This window comes from Protopterus annectens, chromosome 1.part2, assembly GCF_019279795.1.
Source record: "Protopterus annectens isolate FY-2018-M chromosome 1.part2, PAN1.0, whole genome shotgun sequence".
NCBI lineage: Eukaryota > Metazoa > Chordata > Ceratodontiformes > Protopteridae > Protopterus > Protopterus annectens.
This window is the reverse complement of record NC_056727.1, coordinates 978,576,070-978,596,246: the sequence shown is the minus strand read 5'-3', so window position 1 is coordinate 978,596,246 and position 20,177 is coordinate 978,576,070. Positions and strand designations below refer to the sequence as shown.

Here is a 20,177-nt window from a genome sequence, read left to right as displayed (position 1 = left end):
ACTAGACTAGGTTCTCTATACAGAATTAAGTCATTCCTAACAAATACCACAAGATGAGACATAGCAATTACACATCTTCTCTCTTTACTCCTATATGCATCCCCTATCTTTACAAACCTAAGTAAGACAAGTCTAACAAAACTGGAGAACCATTACAATAAAATTACTAGATTTTCCACCAGCTCAACAGAACATATAACTGCTCTGCCTTGCAGCAACTGCACTGGCTTGAATTACCCAACCAACTAATGTACACCCAACTCTCTTTTGCACATTAACTTGTATACCAACCAAAAAGAATTCCTGCTCTATGTTATATGCTTCAGCCCTACAATAAGAACCTCCAATCCTCCTCCAGATCTTTCCTTCATGTCACTAAATCTCTCAGTAGAACTGGTGACTCTCTATTCAAACTATATTGCCACAAAATGTCCCTCAGACCATTTTAACTACACCCAACACTTCTCATTTCAAAAAAATGCTGAAAGATTACCTAGGTAGCACCTGGATCTCTTCATGCTCTAATCCTGGCTAACCGCTTCTGACTCTCTACATTTCTTTCTGCCTTTGCCCACTATCTCCGCTTCCTTTTTACTTTTTCTTCCTCTGCATACTCTGAATCTTTCTTATTGTTTCTTATTCCCTCCTCCTCACTCTTCTATTTCCTTACCTTTCTTCCCTTCCATCTTTATGATCACCTCTATCACATTAACTCTTCTCACTTCTCCTATTTATCCAACTTCTCTGTCTACTTTTATCCCCTCTAGCTTGTCCCCCTTTCCTATTTATCCTACTTCTGTCTACTCTCCCTCTAGATTGTCCCCATTTCCGCAGAACCCTCTGTCCATATACAGTTGACTTATCTTCTACTTCATTCATACAGTTGTTTTATTTACATGTTGAAATAATCTACATAGCTTGTACTGTTCTCTGGCTCTACACTTTATACCTCCAGTCTCTGACTACTATGTCAGAAAACCAAATCTCTGTATAAAAAAGTACCTTTTTTATTCTAACTTCTGTCTACTGTAAATAAACTTTTGTTATTGCCCATCTTGCATTGGGTTTCTTTGTAAAACCTTCTAAATTTTGTTTTCTATTAACTTTTAGTCTTTGTAAAATTTCTAAAAATTATATACTCTCCAAGTATTTTTCTTAATGATTATTGTCCTTTTTATGGAGATTTTTCTCCCTGGGCCTCAGCTGAAAATGGGCTAGCAACCCAGTCAGACTATCCCGGTAAACAAAATTTAAATAAAAAATATAGATAGATGGTTAGACAGATACCTCTTCAGGTACTTGATCAAATGTCACTGACTCTACCTGTAAACAGATCTGCATGTGATCCCTGGTCTTCAGTATGCTCAGGCACATGGGGCACCCCATCTTATCCTTTCCTCTCCTGCACCAGGTCTAGCAGGTACTCAAGCCAGTAACTGAACCTGAATCAGTCTGGGCTTTATCTTTGCCAGTAGAACTGCATCTCCCTACAGTATGAGATGAAACAACATTTGAAAGTACTGACATTCTCTCAGGCTAATAAATTAAATCAGCTGAGTGTAGCAGAGTGTATGACTTTTGAAATGCTATTTCTGTTGTATCCCATGCACAATAGCATATCTTTGTGTAGTAAATGATGAACATGTTTAATAAGGTTGCTAGATTGATAACCCACACACAAATGTGCTTTGTTTTCTAACATTTGAATTGGATTAAGTTTTCAAGGTTGTTGCATATGGTTTACTTCCTCTTGAGACTGAAGTATCTGCTAAATGTCTCCAGTACTAATATGTTTCAAAAATATTTAATTATCTTATGTTATAGACTGCATCATTTTAATAAATTCACAGATTAGTAGAAATTAGATTGAAGATGAGCAAATTGGGAAGGGCCGAAATTGAATTCCTTGTGCCTTATTAAATTATTCCTGTCTATGAATGCCTCGTTGGGACTCATCTCCAGGCTCTCCTCAATTATCGGTCTTATTGTGAGGATAAGGTCACTTGTACTGCATCCTGGTCGGGGTCACTTGTACCTGCATCCTGGTCTGAATCTGAATTTGTTATCTTACTTTCTATTCTACATATTAGTTTAGCACTGACCCTCTCCAGGACATTTCCTCTGTACTACCCAGAGTTGTGAATATCCCCTGTATTCTTGTACACTGGCAGTAGAATGCTTATTGTCCAGACATTTGTGATGCACCTCTCTCTTCATACTGTGACAAGTACCCTTAGGAGTCACTTCTCCCAGATGTCCCCAATGTATCTGCAGTGATTTAATTTTCATCTGCATCTTTCCCCAGCTTAATTTACTTACTGCAGTTTTAGCTTCTTTTGGAGTGAGTTCTCCTTCATCTTTCATTGTTGGCTGTGCATATCAGTACAGCTTCATTAGGGTTTCTTCTTTCATTCTTGAAGAACCCCTACTATCTGCCATAGATGTATTATAAATTGTGATCACTTGAATGCTAGGAAGGAGTGGCCTTACTCCTTGTTTTTTATTTTGTAGGTCCATTAATTTGTCCCATTTGGGGGGGTCCATCCTCCGAATTTTAGGATGAGAAGTATTTTCTAACTTTCCTGTAATAGTTGCTGAAAACCACGATGATATTGAAATAATGTGATCCAAAACTACAAAATCATTTTGGTGATGAATTTCCCAGTTTGGCCATGTTTTAAAGATGGTGACCATAACAGAGAGAATACTTGGGTTGTATAGTTGAATATTTTTATTGCACTGCGTACATTGCTAAAGCAAATTTCCATTTTTCATTTGCTTTTGCACACCAACAGGTTAGGGTTAGTCAGTTTTGGAAATTGGCACTGAATTTAATTCCTTGGGCCTTTATTCTTTTGGTGCATGTTGTTACTCTAGGCACTTTAATGTAAGCAGCTATTGTTTGTGCAATCAAATGTAAAAACAGGTTTCTGTTGCAATAGCGTTATGTATATTCAAGTTAAAGTTCCCGCCCATTGCTTGTCAATAAAATGGTACTATGTGGAGGGATGCTGAGTTAGGGAGTTTTGTGATGATAATGCTAAGTTGTTCAAGAGTCTAACCCTAACTGTTAGAGAGACAAAAAGAATGGTTTATCAAATGTGTATCTTGTACATTTCAGTGCAAGTAGTCCATGTAAGATCCATTGTTTCCTGTATGGAATGTGATTTAAAAAAAGCTCTAAATCTCTACAATTACATTAGTAGCAATCAGTGGGGAGCATAAGTCGAAACTGACATGAATTTACAAATAAGGAGCCCTAGTGAAGCAAATTTGATGGAGGAGATGATTTATTCAAATGGGATGAGTTTAATTTCATGAGGTGATTAGCCAGGTGTATGCTAAGGGGTGCATATTGTTTGCAGGTGTATGCTAAGGGGTGCATATTGTTTGCAGGTGTATGCTAAAGGGTGCATATTGTTTGCATGAGTAGTGTTAATTGATGTTTAATTTACTATGGTACAGCAGATGGGTGGAGGTACCTAGATATTTGAAATATCTCATACTCTTACCTTTTCTATCATATGAATTTGCTTCTTTCCTGTTTCTAGGACCATACCATCACTGCAAAAATCCATCAATTTGAAGAGCAGATGGTACAAACAAGAGAGAATCTCATCCAGTGTTTTACCTCAACTGGGGACAGCAGAGATGGGAAGAAGATGTCTAATGGCTGAGAAGGCATCTCTTGCCTAGCAAGGCATATCTGGTACATATTTACTAATTATCCCAGACTAGCACAAATGGGGATAGATGTGCATCCTTGTTTTGAGCACACATAGGTACAATTTAGTTATATAAAAAGGGTGATACATGTAAGCATCCCTGCTGTGGAACTCTGCAATATATTTTGTATATGCACTAGTATTGTCTGCTTGTATTATGTGCAGTTAAAATATGCTTAATTATAAGGGCAACTTCTGATTGCAGTTCACACAAAATTAGTAATTGCTGTTCTGTTTTGATGAAAGTCCTGGACACTGCCTTATGACCAGGACTGTTTGAGTGTAGGGACAACATCCATAGCCTAAACCTTGTGTAGAACTACAGGAATATATAGGGAGTAAAAAAAACTTGTACTGCATAAACTAATGAATATCTAAAGGAGCTGAAAAGAATTGCACAGAACTGGCCATTAATATACATCGCCTTTTAAACAGGACAATTTTCTAGGGAAACGAGTTCTAGAAATCTAACCTTGAACACTGTTTGTGTGAGTTCACGACTAACGTCATCAAACAGGAATGGATTGAGGCAACAGCAATATTCTGCCCAGACCGTAAGACCTTATTTCTACAGGAGCTCCGCCTAGATAAAAAAAAAAAAAAAAACAGGCTTAGAAACTTATTATAAAATAATTTATTGGCATTTGATTACCATGTTGGTCCAACTGGGCCAAAAAAAATCCTTTTTTTCAGAGCAGGCCTGGGGAAAATTCGCAATTAACAAATTACACATGTAAAACAATACAGAGACTATAAAGGAAAGCAGTGCAAAACGTAAAAGAATGAAAAAGGCATATTGTACAATGCTGTACAATACAATTTTAAAACAAAATGCAAAATGATCTAATTTCATGATATCTTATAACACTGAAATGATGCTATAATTGTACCAAGTTACGAGGAAAAAATAATTAGTAAGGTGAAAAAATAAAGTAAAAGGAGTATTCATTACAGCATGTAAACTACTGAAAAATAGCAGAGATATAGGTTGGTAGACTTGACAATAGGAAAAGAGAGGGTGAGGTGAAAGTGAAAATTGTTTAATATGATGGTCTTTTTGGATTTGGAAATTGTGAAGGCAGGAATTCTGAGGCCTCACAAGAAGTCTTTATTTTATCATGTTTGGATGAATACGTTTCAGAAAATGTATACAACTTTATGGCAGGAAATTCTATTATGCTATTTAACAAATGACTACTTGTATCAAGGTGTCACTTTGAAAATTTTCTTAGTGGCTATCTTTGAGAGACTTCGATATCCCTGCAGACCATGAGTGATTTAAGGATTATGGAGTCATTTAGGCAGGCATCAGGGTTTTTATTTTCACCCTAACCCCCACCCATTGATGGCTACATATACACTCATGGATGCAAGAGCGTGTACCCTTCCCTGAGGGATGCACATGTCCCATGGGGGCTACTACCAATGTAGTTTGGCAGGGGCCAAACATACTACCCAATCATTGTAGCCTGCAGAGACACCTTTTCATCTGATAGGTGTCTAAAATTCAAAGAATCAGACTCCCACCTTCTCACAGGATGCCAGTGTCCACCCCTCACTCAATGTCTCCTTCAGCTCACACGCCACCGACAACTCTGGTCATCTGGGTTCCACTGTGTCACATATGAAGGGGGTTTATGTTGCAGTCATGTAAGAGGGAGTGTTTTGCATGGTGCTCAGCACTCACAGCTTTCTTTGCAAAATCCAAGAGGAGGGTGCAGATTGTGACCTCCATGTGATTTCAAGAGGAATATCAAGAGGAATATCATGCAGTCCTCACACAGACTAAGGTTTGGAGCATAGGAATGGGGTTGTAATTTTACAGGACAGCAATCCATGAATGTTTTCTCCAGCTACTGAAAGGTAAAGGAGGTACCAGGTCTGGGAAACACAAACGCACATTATTCACACATACATACATACATACATACATACATACATACATGTGTGCACACATTCACATTCTCATGGCACAGCTGCCTTATATTGGAGGCAGGAAAGTACTTCTCCTTTGTGTCTGGGCATGATTTCTGTTCTGAACTTCCTCAGCTGGAATTGTCATTGGAGCATTTCTGTGCTGTCATGCCTTAACTGGTACTACTACATCACTGATGTATAACAGAGCTTTTGCATAGGCTGATTACTTCTATGTGCTATGAGTACATTGCAGGGCTGCTGCGTTCATCCTTTGTATGTGTTCTACCTGCATGCAATCTCATGGGTGCAAGCTGTAAAGTGTTCCTGTAGATTACAACTGTTTTCAGTGTGTACCTCAGCTGTGTGCCATTTATAATATGCAGTACAAATCAGAAATGATTGCCTGGTGTGTTTAAACTTGTACCAGAGTGCCAGGCCTCACTTGTACTTCATTTGAATTTGTTCTGTTTGGTTGGAAGCTACAGTATTATAAAATCCTTCTGCATCATGGGCCTGGATTCACTTGTACTGATGCAAGTCTTTCTGGCAATCGGTGGGCGAACAGTAAATGTGTTGTGTTACTATAGCAGTGATTGTATATAGTATCATAATCATGACAAGATACCACCTTGAGCAGCAGGTGTGTGTGTGCATTTCTATAGCTGTGATGTTTATGCAGACACTTCTGAATATGATGTGGCTTGGCTTTCAGCTATTCTGTATATGTACATTCCACTGCTGCTGTATGTGAATGTGAGCAATGTCTGACCCCAAGTGCAACAGCGATGCTGTCCAGCTTGGGTATAGCAATATTAATGGCCTGACTATTAACTGATTTGTGTGCTGTGCATATGTACTTTACTGCAGTTGTGTTTTCCCTTTGCTGCTGTTCCTATAAATGTTACCCACATCTAGGATTAGTGTAACATGTCTTTTGGCTAGGCACTTGTAAACCTTTCTTGGGTGAATTCAAAACTGCTCAACAAAAAGCTGGATTTACCTGTCATATTAATGCAGCAGTTTCTAGGATCATAACTGTGATTATTCAGCAGAATCTGGGGTCTGAATGGCGAGGCGATAAAATTAGCAAGAAAATATTGCTAGAACTGAATGCATCCAAAAATCTTGAGTACCTTCACAAGGTGGACCCTGTTTTTTTTTTTTACAAAATCTCACCAAGACAACACTGATGCATACTGTTATTTTATGTAGCGCATATCATGGACAGAAGGAGGTTGGTTTAATAAGGAATTTTCTTGTTTATATATATATATATATATATATATATATATATATATATATATATATATATATATATATAAAAAGGGGGGTGGCGGCAGGAACTGAATAATTTATGTAATGTTGCTTAGGTTTTATATATATATATATATATATATATATATATATATATATATATATATATATATATATATATATATATATAATGTGTGTATATAAATGTGTGTGTGTATATATATATATATATATATATATATATATATATATATATATATATATATATATATCATAATGTTTGTTAATTTTAATGTGTTAATACAGTTCAATTACTTTTATATAAATGTGTCTGTCACAAGTGATGATTCAATAAAGGTGTTTAAAAAAAAAAAAAAAAAAAAAAAAGATAGCTGGGTGCACAAGTCCCAGGATCCTGGTATGTGCAATGGTGCTAGGACTGGAAAAACTGATCGTGTAGAATCTTCAAGACACGGAAACATTCTTTCAATAAGGTTAAGGCCAGGCTCAGGGGGATGATGCCCCCCCACCTCAATTGTAGAGGGCCTCCCCCCCTCAATTGTAGAGGGAAGTAATAGTCCACAAAAACTGACAGGCTATAAAAGGGCCATAAAGATGATGGCGGACTACTGAGGATAAGGAGGAAAATTATCTGTTACCATATTCAAGATGTTAAGCATTTCCAGATGGAAGATACTCAAAAAGATTGAGAAATTGTAGGAAAGAAAAATATTTGCACAAGAAAATTTGTGTTCATTTAATAGAACAGATCCTTGAAAAACATATTGGCCAAGTAACTTTGGGCCATTTGGAAAAAGAAGTGTCGGGGAAGTGCAACGATAGAAAGGACTAAAGTTAGAGATTTTTGAAAGCCATAAAAAAAAAAAAAAAAAAAAAAAAAAAAAACAGTAACATGGGAAAGAGACATCTGATGTGCAATATTTATGCAAAGGACAAAGCGAAACTAATCAATACAAAAAAGCAGCTCCAAAGATATTTAAAGAGAAATGCAGATAAAGGCACCCAGGTATGGAAACTTACACAATACAAAAAAAAAAGATCACAAAGGGGGAACATAGAACAGAAGATTAGTGAAGTAGAAGTTGAACAGAAGCTGAAGTTATAGGATACCTGCAAAGTGAAGGATTTGGTGTAGAAACTGTAACTCACAGATATGTCACAGCATGATGAATCACAGCAAGTCCCCAAAGTAAGGAGAAACAGATGGAGCAGGCGACATCTGAAGAAAAAATATAGGTTCATAAGTTCATACTAGGCTATCAGCCCTAGGGCATTTATAAGCCTAGCCAGAGTGTGTTTGGCTTTCGCCACCCATTTTAAATTAATTCTGCTATGCCCTTTTTCGAGTTTAGTATACTGTGCCTCTGTCTTAACAGTGACACAGAAGTGATACCCGGGGTAAACCTATGATCTCCCATCCACTCATCAAGATTCCTCTCGAAGAGAGTCAATGAGGGATTCTGCCTAACCTGGACTGGGATTTTATTCCAGAGTGAAGGGAGCCTCTGGGTTATGAATCTGTCCCTCCAGCATGTCCTATTTATTTCAGTGCTAAGGTTAAAGTCTCTCGAGCGCGTAGCTCGATGGGATTTGGATTTTCTGAGGTGCAGCATGTCCATTAATTCCGGGTTGGACATGGCTTTATACGTCAGGCACAGATCGCCTCTGAGCAGGCGGTATGCTACCGAGTAGAGCTGGAGTTTCTTTAACTGGGCAGCATATGGCATCTGTTTGAGCCCTTTGATCCTCTTGGTGAGGTACTTCTGGGGTCTTTCCAGTTGCTGCAGGTGTCTGGTAAGGTACATCCCAAAAGGGGCATTGTACTCAATTATGGGCCTGATGAGGGATGAGTAAAGAGGCACGATGACCTCCCCTGATCTAGATGTGAATCCCTTCATGATTAGGTGGGCTATGTAAAATGTTTTTCTAACCACTTTGGCTACGTGGTTGTCAAATGAGAGATCTCTATCAACTTGGGTCCCCAGGTCCCTAATTACTTCTTCTGTACTTAATGGATTACCACCTATGTGGTAATTCGTGGGCACTTTGTTTTTGCCAAAGGGGATGAGTATACACTTTTTGGCATTTAGCTTGAGGACATGGCTTTGGCACCAGTTGTCTGTTTCTATGAGGCCCTTTTGGAGGATGCTTGTGTCGGCTGGAGAGTCAATTATGGCGCACAGTTTGCAGTCATCTGTGAACTTGTTCAGCCACAGTCCTTCGTGTTGGCCTGTACCTTCGAGAAATATATACCGAACAAGAGAGGTCCCTGGACTGAGCCTTGTGGGATGCCACTTGTAACTGGTTTGGAGTCTGACATGGCTCCAGCAATTCTAACCATGTGGGTTCTGTCCTTGAGCCAGTTTGCAACCCATCTAGTGACATAGGGGTTTATATTTAAGCTGGTGAGCTTATCTATAATGCCTGAGTGGGGTATTGTATCGAAGGATTTTGCGAGGTCCAGGTAGGCTGTGTGGACCACCTTCCCCTTGTCAATGGCCTTGGTGACTGTTTCAAAGAAATCGACCCGGTTTAAAAGGCAGGATCTGCCCTTAACAAAGCCGAACTGGGTAGGATCCAGTGTCTGTAGGTCACCAATATCTTTGAGGTCCATGATGATCCTTTCCATAGCTTTGCAGACCAAGCTAGTCAGGCTTATGGGGCGATAGTTTCCAGGATCCATTGAGGCACCACCTTTGTGAAGAGGGACCACTGTTGCTGTACGCCACTCTTTGGGTACATAGCCTGTAGTAAGGCTGGGATTGAACAGTAGTTTTATGTTTGGGTTTAGCTCTTCTTGGAGTTCATGTAGGACGCAGCCCGGGACACTGTCTGGTCCCATTTATCCTGTGTTTTTTGCTTTGGAGAGGGCATCTCTTACCTGAGCATCTGAGATGTCAGTGGGGCAGCACTCTGCTGGGATAGATATTTGCCCTTTTGGTGGGGAGGGGGGGAGAAGTTTGCGCTGAACCTGTCAGTTAGGATGTTGGCAATGTCTGTGGGTTCGGTGTATTTTTTGTCATTTTGGACTAATTCTGAGCATATCTGGGAATTCCCACCCAGGTTCCTCACATAACTAATGAAAGCCTTGTGATTATCCTTGGTGTCCTGTGCAATTTTTCTCTTGAAGCTGGCCTTAGACTATTTTATGAGTGCCCATACTTTTTTGCTAATACTGATCAGAGATGCCTTCCCTTTTTGGGATTTTGCTCTATCATGTAGTAGCTTCCTCCTTCTATTGTATAGTTTGTTTATGGCTGGGGTCTACCAGACAGGACGTCTGCCTTTGGAGGATTGGGTCTTAGTTTTATTTGGGATTGCATGATCCATGCATTCCTGAAGGTGTTCATAGAATGCGTTTATAAAGGATTCTGCGGTCTGGGCCGTATTTTCCACAGGCCCGGCGCTTTGAAGGATTCCAGCTCTATAATACAGAAAAATATACTCAGCTTTATATATTTGCAGATAGTCTTGTAAGGCTGTCTCTCAGCACACAGGTTCCAATTTAAATGCAGGCTGTTATTAACAGGTCAAATTAAGGGAACCTTGAGTTAAGCAACATACAAGCTATAAAAAACAGTTATATCAGCTGAAGACATATGGACATGAGAATCATATGGTGCAATATTTATGCAAAGGAGAGAGCAAAACTAATTCACACAAAAAAGCAGCACCGAAGATATTTGAAGAGAAATACAGGCAAAGGCATCTGGATATGGACAATTTCACAATACAAACAAAACAAAGGGGAAAGTAGAAAAGAGGATTGGTAATGGAGAAGTTAAAGAAATAAACTGAAGTTCTGGATTACCTGTGAAGTGAAGGATTTGGTGTAGATAATCTAAGTCTGGTAAAGTCGCAACATGATGGAACAATGAGTCCCCAAATTAAGGAGAAACAGGCAAGCATCTGATCACTTGACACATAAGATACTCAGGAGCCTTCAGCAATAAACCAAAGGTCTGTTAAAGTTGCACAGCAAGGGAAGGAGTAGGAAACGGCAGCAACTCTGATGCAGACAAAGTTGTGGAGCGATAGGCCAATGAGTTGCCATATGAAAGAGCAACAGATGATGCAGGATATAGCTGAAGGGAGTATGCCACAGTAATGGATCTTGGAACTTTCAGTACATGCCCACAGGAAATGGAAAACGAATGTGCCATCAGTTTAAAAGAAAATGATCTAGGAGAAGTTGCTTTATTTAAATAACAAATATGGATAGACACATTAAGACAGAGGAAAGAAACAGATTACAGAAAGTCATCAAGACCCAAAATGTTAAGAGGTCTACAAATGAACATAGTAATAACTACTAATGGAAATTCATGTGATGGCAGCAAAAAATGTACGTTACTGTGCAGCTAAATTAACAGATAAATTCTTGCCACAAAAACACTAGGCAATAAGGGAAGAAATCAAATGCCATCATGCAAGCATCGAATGGAGAAAACTATAAAAACAATTAAGACAAAAAGTGTCACTGTAGAAGAGGGAACACATCAACAAAAATACTTGGATCTGATAAAAGCAATGTTCAGTATCAAATAAGACTCGGATCTATAGCACACTATTGCAAATAAGCACAGGCAGAATAATTTAGGAGATTCAAAAATAAATATAAAGGAAAAGTACGAAATAAGCAATTCATTGAGCCAAGATTTTATGAGAATTTGAAGACAAAGGAAGGAAACTAAAAAAGAAGAAATTGTATTTTAGAGAAGACCCCATGTAATATAACAAGATGCTGAATGGACAGAAGTAAAAGGAAAAGGCAGAAGTTCAAATGTACAGGATGTGAAATGTGAAAAAGTAACAGCCAGAGAAACGGAAACAAAATTAATAAAAGCTTCCAGCTGGAAAATCCCAGGCCCAGATGCAGTACCTAACTTCTGGCTAAAATTACTAACATTTTTACATGAAGATTTAGTCCTGAGTAAGAACTACATTAGCGTGTTGATTATCCAAACTAATTGGGACCTAGGGTAGTTTGGATAACCAAACTGTTCAGATAATCAAACATATTGAACTGGATAAAAAAAACCTTCTAAAAATGTTTTTAATCAACGTTTTAATGAGAAAAAATAAAACAAATATACTGCAAGTACAAAATGGGTACAGAATATTATTGTAGTACAAGCTCAAAAAAACATAAGTGAATACATATAATGTTTATATAATCAGACTTTGATTTTTTGTTTTCTACCTGAAAACTTTGGAATGCTACATTTGGATAACTGATGTTTCGGATGGTCTACTCTCAATTGTAACTATATGAGCATCCCAGACTGACACCAACCTGGTTTACAGGAAAAACAATACTCATCCTTGAGAGTGAGTGAAACTATCCTAAAAAACTATAGACCCAATAACTTGCCTTCTGACCATGTATAAACTATATACTGGAATTGATGCTGACCATGGTTATAGTCATTTAGAGCAAAGCTCAATCATGGCAACAGAGAAAGTCACATGGAACAAAGGATCATTTGTTAATCATAATGGGGAACTGTAAAAAGGGGAAGAATTCTAAGTATGGCATGGATAGATTTGCAAAAAAGTATTTGACAGCATCCCATATTCGTATATAAAGGAGTGCTTACAGATGTATATGATTCATAGACTGTTACTAGGCTAACGACCTGGGGGGCCTTTCTAAGCCTATTTTCCCAAAATAATGATGTCCTGCATCTAAATAAGACTTTGAGGGACAGGTATTTATAAGCTACCTCTGTCCATAAGGGATATGGGTGCCAGGCCTGGTGTAATTTCCTATTCTCCATCCACTTGTCTAGGTTGTGCTTAAACTGGGTAATTGACAAACTCTGCTTCACATGGATGGGAAGTCTGCTCCATAGGAGGGGCAGTCTCTGGGACTCGCCTCTATCTCCAGCGTGTTCTGTCAGAGACAAAATTCAGGTCCCTAGATCTTGAATTTCTGTTACTCTGACTTGCAAACCATGTATGAAATTGTGGGATGTTCTTCATCTCACATTGCTGCAGTCCTTACACTTGGGTAGTCCGCTGTCCTCGGTCGGCCCGAATATCAAAGTATAAGGCTGACGTCGGTCAAGGCGCATTTGACTGACATCAGGACGTCAGGGTACAAATGCGCATGACCGACGTCATATCCTCAGTCTTTTTTGCCGCATGGTCCGATGCAGAAGCAGCATTGCAAGTGCCGGTTGGCGTTCTGAGATTTTTCGATTTCGAAGTTTCAGACCGAGTTCAAAGTTGGCTAAGTACCCGTTGGGAATATTTTAGTTTTTCTTGCCTCAGTGATTTACGGATGTCAGAAAAAGTCAATAATTGCATTTCTTGTGGGAAACAGATACCGCATAGAGATTATCATACTTTGTGTATTCCTTGCTTAGGGCCTGGGCACGACGTTGTTGGCTGTCGCTCTTGTGCTAGATTTAATAAACGCACTATAAAGAGAAGGTTGGTTTGTGCAAGGTTAGTCTTTGGGAAGCGGTGTAATTATAAAATGCCGTCGGATGCTCCGACGCCCGCTTCTTCGAAGAAGTGCAAGGACAAGGCAGTTAAGCCTAGGCTAGAAGAACCGTCTGTACCGGACGCCGGTTCTTTAGAGGTGTCGGTGGAGCCGGTGGCTCCACCGGAGGTTTCTTTGTGTTCCCAGGGTGAGACCTTATTATTGCAAGATGTGGCCTCTCAGGAGGCAAGTCAGGCTGAGGGGGCTTCCCCTCCCTTCCTAGGGTGGCTAGGCCCTCTCCTTCTGTTTCAAAGGCTTCTCCCAGGGGCAGGCCAGGTTTGGCTTCAGTTGGTGTTACCCCTAGCTCTTCAGGTACTGTGCCCAAGAAGCATATGCTTAAAATGGCAGAAGATTTGATTACTTTAATTAGGGGTTCTATGCCCCCTCCTGATAAGAGGCCTAGGATGGAGCCTGAGCTGGGGGGTTTTGAGCAGGCTTCAGATGTTTCAGAGTCTTCGGCTGAAGAATTGCAGGAGTATTCTCCTTATTCGGATTCTGATGTGGATGATTCTACTCCTTCTGCTTCTCCTCCTGAGGATTTTTCTTTTTCAGAAACTCTTCATTCCATGAGGGAGCATTTTAAGTGGGAAGGTCAGGACTTCTCTGATTCCAGGAAAAGGCTTAGGGAATTTTTGTTTTTACCCCAGCATAGGCCTTTGGCTATACCTCCTGTTTTGGATGTAGTAGAAGATGTTTTACAGAGGCTTCTCTTAATCCTGATTCTTTGCCTCCTGCTCCTGTTAAGCGGATAGGTATTACAGGGTGCCTGAAGCTCATAAGTATCTTTTAAGAGTCCTAGGGCTGACCCAGAAACTGTTAGTCAGGGGCCTAAAGGTGTTAAGGCTTCTGTTGTTAAGAATCCGGTTCCTGCAGACAAAGAGGCTAGGGCCTTGGATAGATGGGGAAAGAAAGTTTATACTTCTTCCACTCTGGCTATGAGGGCTTTGAATTGTCAGTTTCACATGTTGAAATACCAGAATTATCTCCTTTCACAATTAAAGTCTAAGGTTGATGCTCTGGCGGTAGGTATTGATTGTAAAGAGTTGCAAGATTTAGTGCATGTTTCTGAACAGGTGGGTAAGCATTCTTTGCAATGTGGTTTTGATGCTGTACAGGCCTCGTCTAGGGTGGCTGCCACTGGGTCAGTTCTTCGCAGGCATGCCTGGCTACGGGATCAGAATTTGTCTGATCATGTTAAAACGAGGATTTTAGATGCTCCTTTACAATCTGACGTGTTGTTTGGTCCTCCTGTTGAGACAGTTTTAAAGAAAATGGAGGACAAGGCTAAGTCTATGCAGACTGTTAAAGATTTTTTGCAGGTCCAGCCTCCAAAGTTTAGTAGAAATTGGCCTACTAAGGGGTGGACATATCCTTCTTATGATTCCCAGTCTAGGGGTAGATCTAGGCGTGGTAGGGTAGAGCTCAGGGCTCTTTCAGGCCTAGAACAGGGAGTTCTCCTGCACAGTCTTCAGGTGAGGGCAGGGGTCAGTCCTTTCGAAACAGACCCAATGACCTGCCTTTTCAGCTGCCAGAGCCTTCTCGTCTGGCAGCACCTTTGGGAGGAAGGTTGGCACTTTTCAAAGAAAATTGGAGTTTAATTACCCAAGACAGATGGGTATTGGATATCATACACCACGGCTACAGGTTTTATTTCCATACCTTGCCTCCTTTCAAAGGCATGCCAGACGTTCCTCCTCAACAAAGAATAGAGGCTCACAAGCAGGTTTCTCTGTTGCTCCAAATAGGGGCCATACAGCGGTCCCTATGCCAGAAGTGGGCCTAGGATTTTATTCTCGCCTGTTCCTAGTACCAAAGAAGGGGAACACGTGGAGACCAATTTTGGATTTATCTATCCTCAACACTTATCTGGACATTCCCAAGTTCAAAATGTTGGCGTTGCAGCAGCTTTTACCTCTGCTGGGCAAAGAACATTGGATGGTAACTTTGGATCTCAAGGAGGCTTACCTTCATGTTCCTATCAGACTAAGTTGCAGGAAGTATCTGCGTTTTCGAGCTGGGACTTCTCACTATCAGTTCTCTGCATTGCCCTTTGGCTTATCTACTGCCCAGAGTGTTCACGAAAGTTCTGGCTCCAGTGATAGCTTTCTTCAGGCTAAAAGGAATACAAATCTATCCTTATTTCTACGATTCCCTGATTCTCGCTCAAGCAACGAGAGTGCTTCTTCATCATTTGGAATATGTGATAGCAGTGCTAAGATGCCTAGGGTATTCTGTGAGCGAAATAAAGTCCAGTCTAGTACCCTCTCAGGACATGTGCTTTGAGGGTGTGAGACTGAATACAGTATCCCAGATGGCCTTTTTAACCCGGGACAAACAAAGGAGTCTATCCCTTTACTTCCATCAACTATCTCATCAGTCCGTGCTGACTGCAAGGACAGTCCTTCAAGCATTAGGGTTCATGGCATCTTGTATTCTGGTGCTTCCCAATGCCAAACTGCATATGAGGAAGCTACAATGGTATCTCAAAATGTATGGACACAGCACTGCCAGGATCTGGACACTGTCATTCAAATAATACCTTGCATTCAAAAGGAATTTTTATGGTGGGCTCAGGAATGTCACCTAAACAAGGGACTCTCTGTGACCCGGCCAGAGGCGAGTCAGATTTTAACGACAGATGCCTCAGACAAAGCTTGGGGAGCTCATCTAAATGGAAAGTGGATACAAAACAAGTGGCCTGTCAGACTACAACATCTACATATCAACATGAAGGAGATGTTAGCAGTCCAGTTTGCATTAATAGCTTTCAAGGAATTACTTCTTCCAGGGCAGGTGTTGATTCTAACAGACAACACAACTGTCATGTGGTACATCAACAAGCAAGGGGCATTCTTATCCTCTATGCAGGCAAGCAATGATTTTGTGGGAGACTGCTCTCAGTTTACAGCGCAATCTTCAGGCAAGGTTTCTGCCAGGAGCACAGAACTCCTTAGCAGATGTGTTGAGCAGACGAATTATGGATCCCCACGAGTGGAAATTGGATCCTCATGTATTTCAGAAATTGACAGTGTCATGGGGAACTCCAGACATAGATCTGTTCGCTTCTCCACTGAACCATCAGCTGCCAAAGTTTTGCACAAAAAGGTTTCATCCCACAGCTTGGAGAGTGGATGCTCTTTCCTTCAATTGGAACAATCTTCATGTGTATGCCTTTCCTCCTCTGCCTCTCCTCCCAAAGGTACTTCTAAAGGTCAGACAGGACAAGCCAAGGATGATTTTAATAGCTCCAGATTGGCCTCGACAGCACTGGTACCCATTATTGAGAAGTCTGGTATGGAAGCCTCCATGGCCTTTGCCTTTGATTCCACACCTGTTGTCACAGGAGGACAGCCATTTGATGAATGTCAAGCTTCACTCTCTTCACCTAACAGCCTGGCATATTCTGTTTTGAACCATAGAGGGTCTCAACTTCATAACAAGTTTTGAATGTGATTTTGGAAGCTAGAAGGCCTAGTACAAGGAAAGTGTACGCAGATAAATGGAAGAGATTTTTATTTTGGAGTGCAGCAAAAGATTTTGATGTTTCTGAGCCTAATTTGAGTGTGGCTCTTCAATATCTAACTGAGTTATTGGACAAAGGTTTGTCTTTCTCTTCTATTAAGGTTCATGCTGCAGCAATTTCGGCTCACTATGATTGTGACCCACCATTGTTTTCTCATCCTTTGTTCAAGCAATTTCTTAGAGGGGCAAAGAATATAAGACCCCCACGAAGGGCTCCTACTCCTGCTTGGGATCTCAATTTTGTGTTGGAGAAACTCACTCTACAACCTTTTGAGCCTGCAGCTACTTCTGAGTTGAAATATTTATCATGGAAGACTGCTTTTTTGTTGGCAATTACCTCTGCAAGAAGGGTTTCTGAATTGCAGGCCCTTATGGCGGTTGAGCCTTTCTTGATTTTCCATAAGGATAGGGTATCATTACGTACTAATCCTTCCTTTATGCCTAAGGTGGTTTCTAGTGTGGCTTTAAACCAAACTATTCATTTGCCTACTTTTCATGCAAGTCCCCAAAATAAAGGGAAAAAGATTTTGCACACTTTAGATGTACACAGGCAGTTGCGTTATTATTTGGACAGAACTAAAGGGTTCAGGCAGTCTCAGCAGTTGTTTGTTTCTTTTGCTTTGAGTTCTTAGGGCAAGCCTGTGTCAAAACAAACTATGTCTAAGTGGATTGGGTTTTGCATTGCTTTCTGTTATTCCCATCATGGCAAAGAAGTTCCAGCTGGGATTAGGCCTCATTCCACTAGGGCTACTGCCACTTCAACAGCTTTTGAGGGAGTGGCAACCAAGGATATTTTGGAGGCAGCTACTTGGAGTTCAGTGCATACTTTCTCTAGGCATTATCACCTGCCACTTTACTCTAAATCCAGGGCTGGTTTTGCCACTGCTGTTTTGCAGGGCATTTTGGCAGCTCCTGCTTCCTTGTATGTTAGCCATCCTCCCTTACCTCTGCTTTGGGATTCTACCCAAGTGTAAGGACTGCAGCAATGTGAGATGAAGAATATAGTACAGTTTTGTACCTACCATAAATGTAGATGTTCGAAGATCCACATTGCTGCAGTCCAATTTACCCTGCCTCCTTCCCCTCTGCAGTTAGAGGTGGTTGTGTGGGTTGGGTTGTACATATTGTGTATATTGTATATATTGTACATATAGTTAGTGTAAGGGTGGTTGGTTGGTTGTTTGCTGTCTTTTGGTTTTGACCTTTATTTTTAGGGTCTTCTGACATCTGGGGCAAGAAAAGACTGAGGATATGATGTCGGTCATGCGCATTTGTACCCTGACGTCCTGATGTCAGTCAAATGCGCCTTGACCGACGTCAGCCTTATACTTTGATATTCGGGCCGACCGAGGACAGCGGACTACCCAAGTGTAAGGACTGCAGCAATGTGGATCTTCGAACATCTACATTTATGGTAGGTACAAAACTGTACTATTTGTGGATACCTTGTAAACTAGGCACATATCACCCCTCAGCAGTCTGTAGGAGCGTGAGTAGAGCGGAAGGGCTTTTAAGGCACTTTGCATATGGCAGGCTTGTTACGTCATGTATTCTTTTTGTAAGGAAGCTTTGAAGTCACTCTAGTTACTACATATGCCTGGTCAGGTAAATACCAAAGGGAGCATTGCATACTATGATCTGTCTGATAAGGACAGAGTACATTGGGATAATGACCTCTTTGAACCTAGATGCCATGCCCCTTACTTGTAAGTTGTGCAGCATAAAAGGACTTCCTCAACACTGTGACCACATGTAAGGTAGACTACTGTCTATGTGCATACCCAGATCCCTGACCATGGGTCAACTCTTTGGGGTGTATTATCAACATGGTGATTAGCAGGAATAGTTGATTCCCACAAGGTACAGTTATGCATTTCTTAGCATTGTGTTTAAGACCATGGCTTTTATTAGTCAGAAATGGAACTTCTAGAATAATGCAAGTGTTTATAGGGTAGTTGATGATAACCCCTAGCTTGCAATAATCTGCCAATGTATTCAGCCACAAACCTTCAGCATCTGCTTCCATTTCAGCAAAATGGGTGCTGAAAAGCCCTGGGGGACACTGCCAGTGACTGGCCACTTTGGAGTTGACCTCTCCTATTTTGACAACCTTATTCCCATCAGTGAGCCAGTTGGCTATCCAGTGGGTGATAAAAGGGTTTATACCTAAATTATAGAGCTTGTCTAAAATGCCTGAGTGTGGGTACTGTATCCAAAGCCTTGGACAGGTCAATGTAAGCTGTGTGCAGTCTTAACTTCATCCAGTGCTTTGGTGACGCTCTCAAAAAAAATCCACCAGATTTAATAGGCATGACCTTCTTTTAACAAAACTGAACTGTGATGGATCCAGTGTTTGCAGATTACCTATGTCCTCATTTATCATGTCCATGATGATTCTTTCCATGACCTTACATATGAGGCTGGTAAGACCTATATAGGGCTTGTTATCCGGATCAGTGGTTGGACCTCCTTTGAGCAGAGGAATGACTGTAGCAGTCTTTCATTTCTTGGGTACAAAACCTGACTGAAGTCTCTATTTGAAAAGTGATTAAAATGAACCAGAGAGGTCCTGTTTCATGCTATTTATTAAACGTCCTGGGATGTTATCTGGGCCCATCAATGCTGTTTTTTTTTACCTTAGTGCATTAATAACCTGTTCTCTATTAATGGTTGGGGGTTTGTATTGTATGGCATTTCCTTTGGACTATTGGGCTGGGGGTGGGGGGGTGGAATTTTGAGCTGAACCGGTCAGCCAAAAGGTTGGTAATGGCCTCCAGTTCAGTGTGGGTAATGCCATTTTCAATATGTTCAGAGGTTACAGATATAGCTGTAGAAAGCTTTGTGGTTGTCCTTTGGCTGAGAATCTATTTCTGCTTCAGATTTAGCCTTCCAAGTATTAATTAGCCTTCTTAGCTGGCAATTTAGGTTGGTCAGGGGGCTTTAATATGTATGGCTTTGTTCCTTCTATGCTTGGCCAAGCTTTTTTTCTTTTGTTTGTATAATTGATTGATAATGTGATTCCATCAAGGGGGCTTGTCTTTTGAGTGTGTCTTATTCTTAATATGACTGGTCACAGCTGTGTCTATATAGCGATCAATATGGCTGTACAGAGATTTTGTAAATAGCTCAGTATATCTGAAGTTTACTGGGTTGGAATTTAGCCAAGGTGTTTCTTACTAGAGAGAGAGGTTAGCCTCTGACCAGTTCCTGATGTTTTTTGTTTTAAAAAAAGCTTTTGGGGGTGGGGG

General features: G+C 40.6%; 1 protein-coding gene across 1 annotated transcript in view; it reads left to right on the top strand.

Moving 5' to 3' along the window:
* LOC122792486 (baculoviral IAP repeat-containing protein 5.1-like) overlaps nucleotides 1–20,177 on the top strand; it is a 166,168-nt gene that overhangs the window by 97,303 nt on the left and 48,688 nt on the right. Inside the window, exon 4 of the mRNA XM_044060259.1 lies at nucleotides 3,552–3,709. Coding sequence (XP_043916194.1) covers nucleotides 3,552–3,677 — 126 coding nt within the window. The 3' untranslated portion in view covers nucleotides 3,678–3,709. The remainder of the gene's footprint in view (nucleotides 1–3,551; nucleotides 3,710–20,177) is intronic.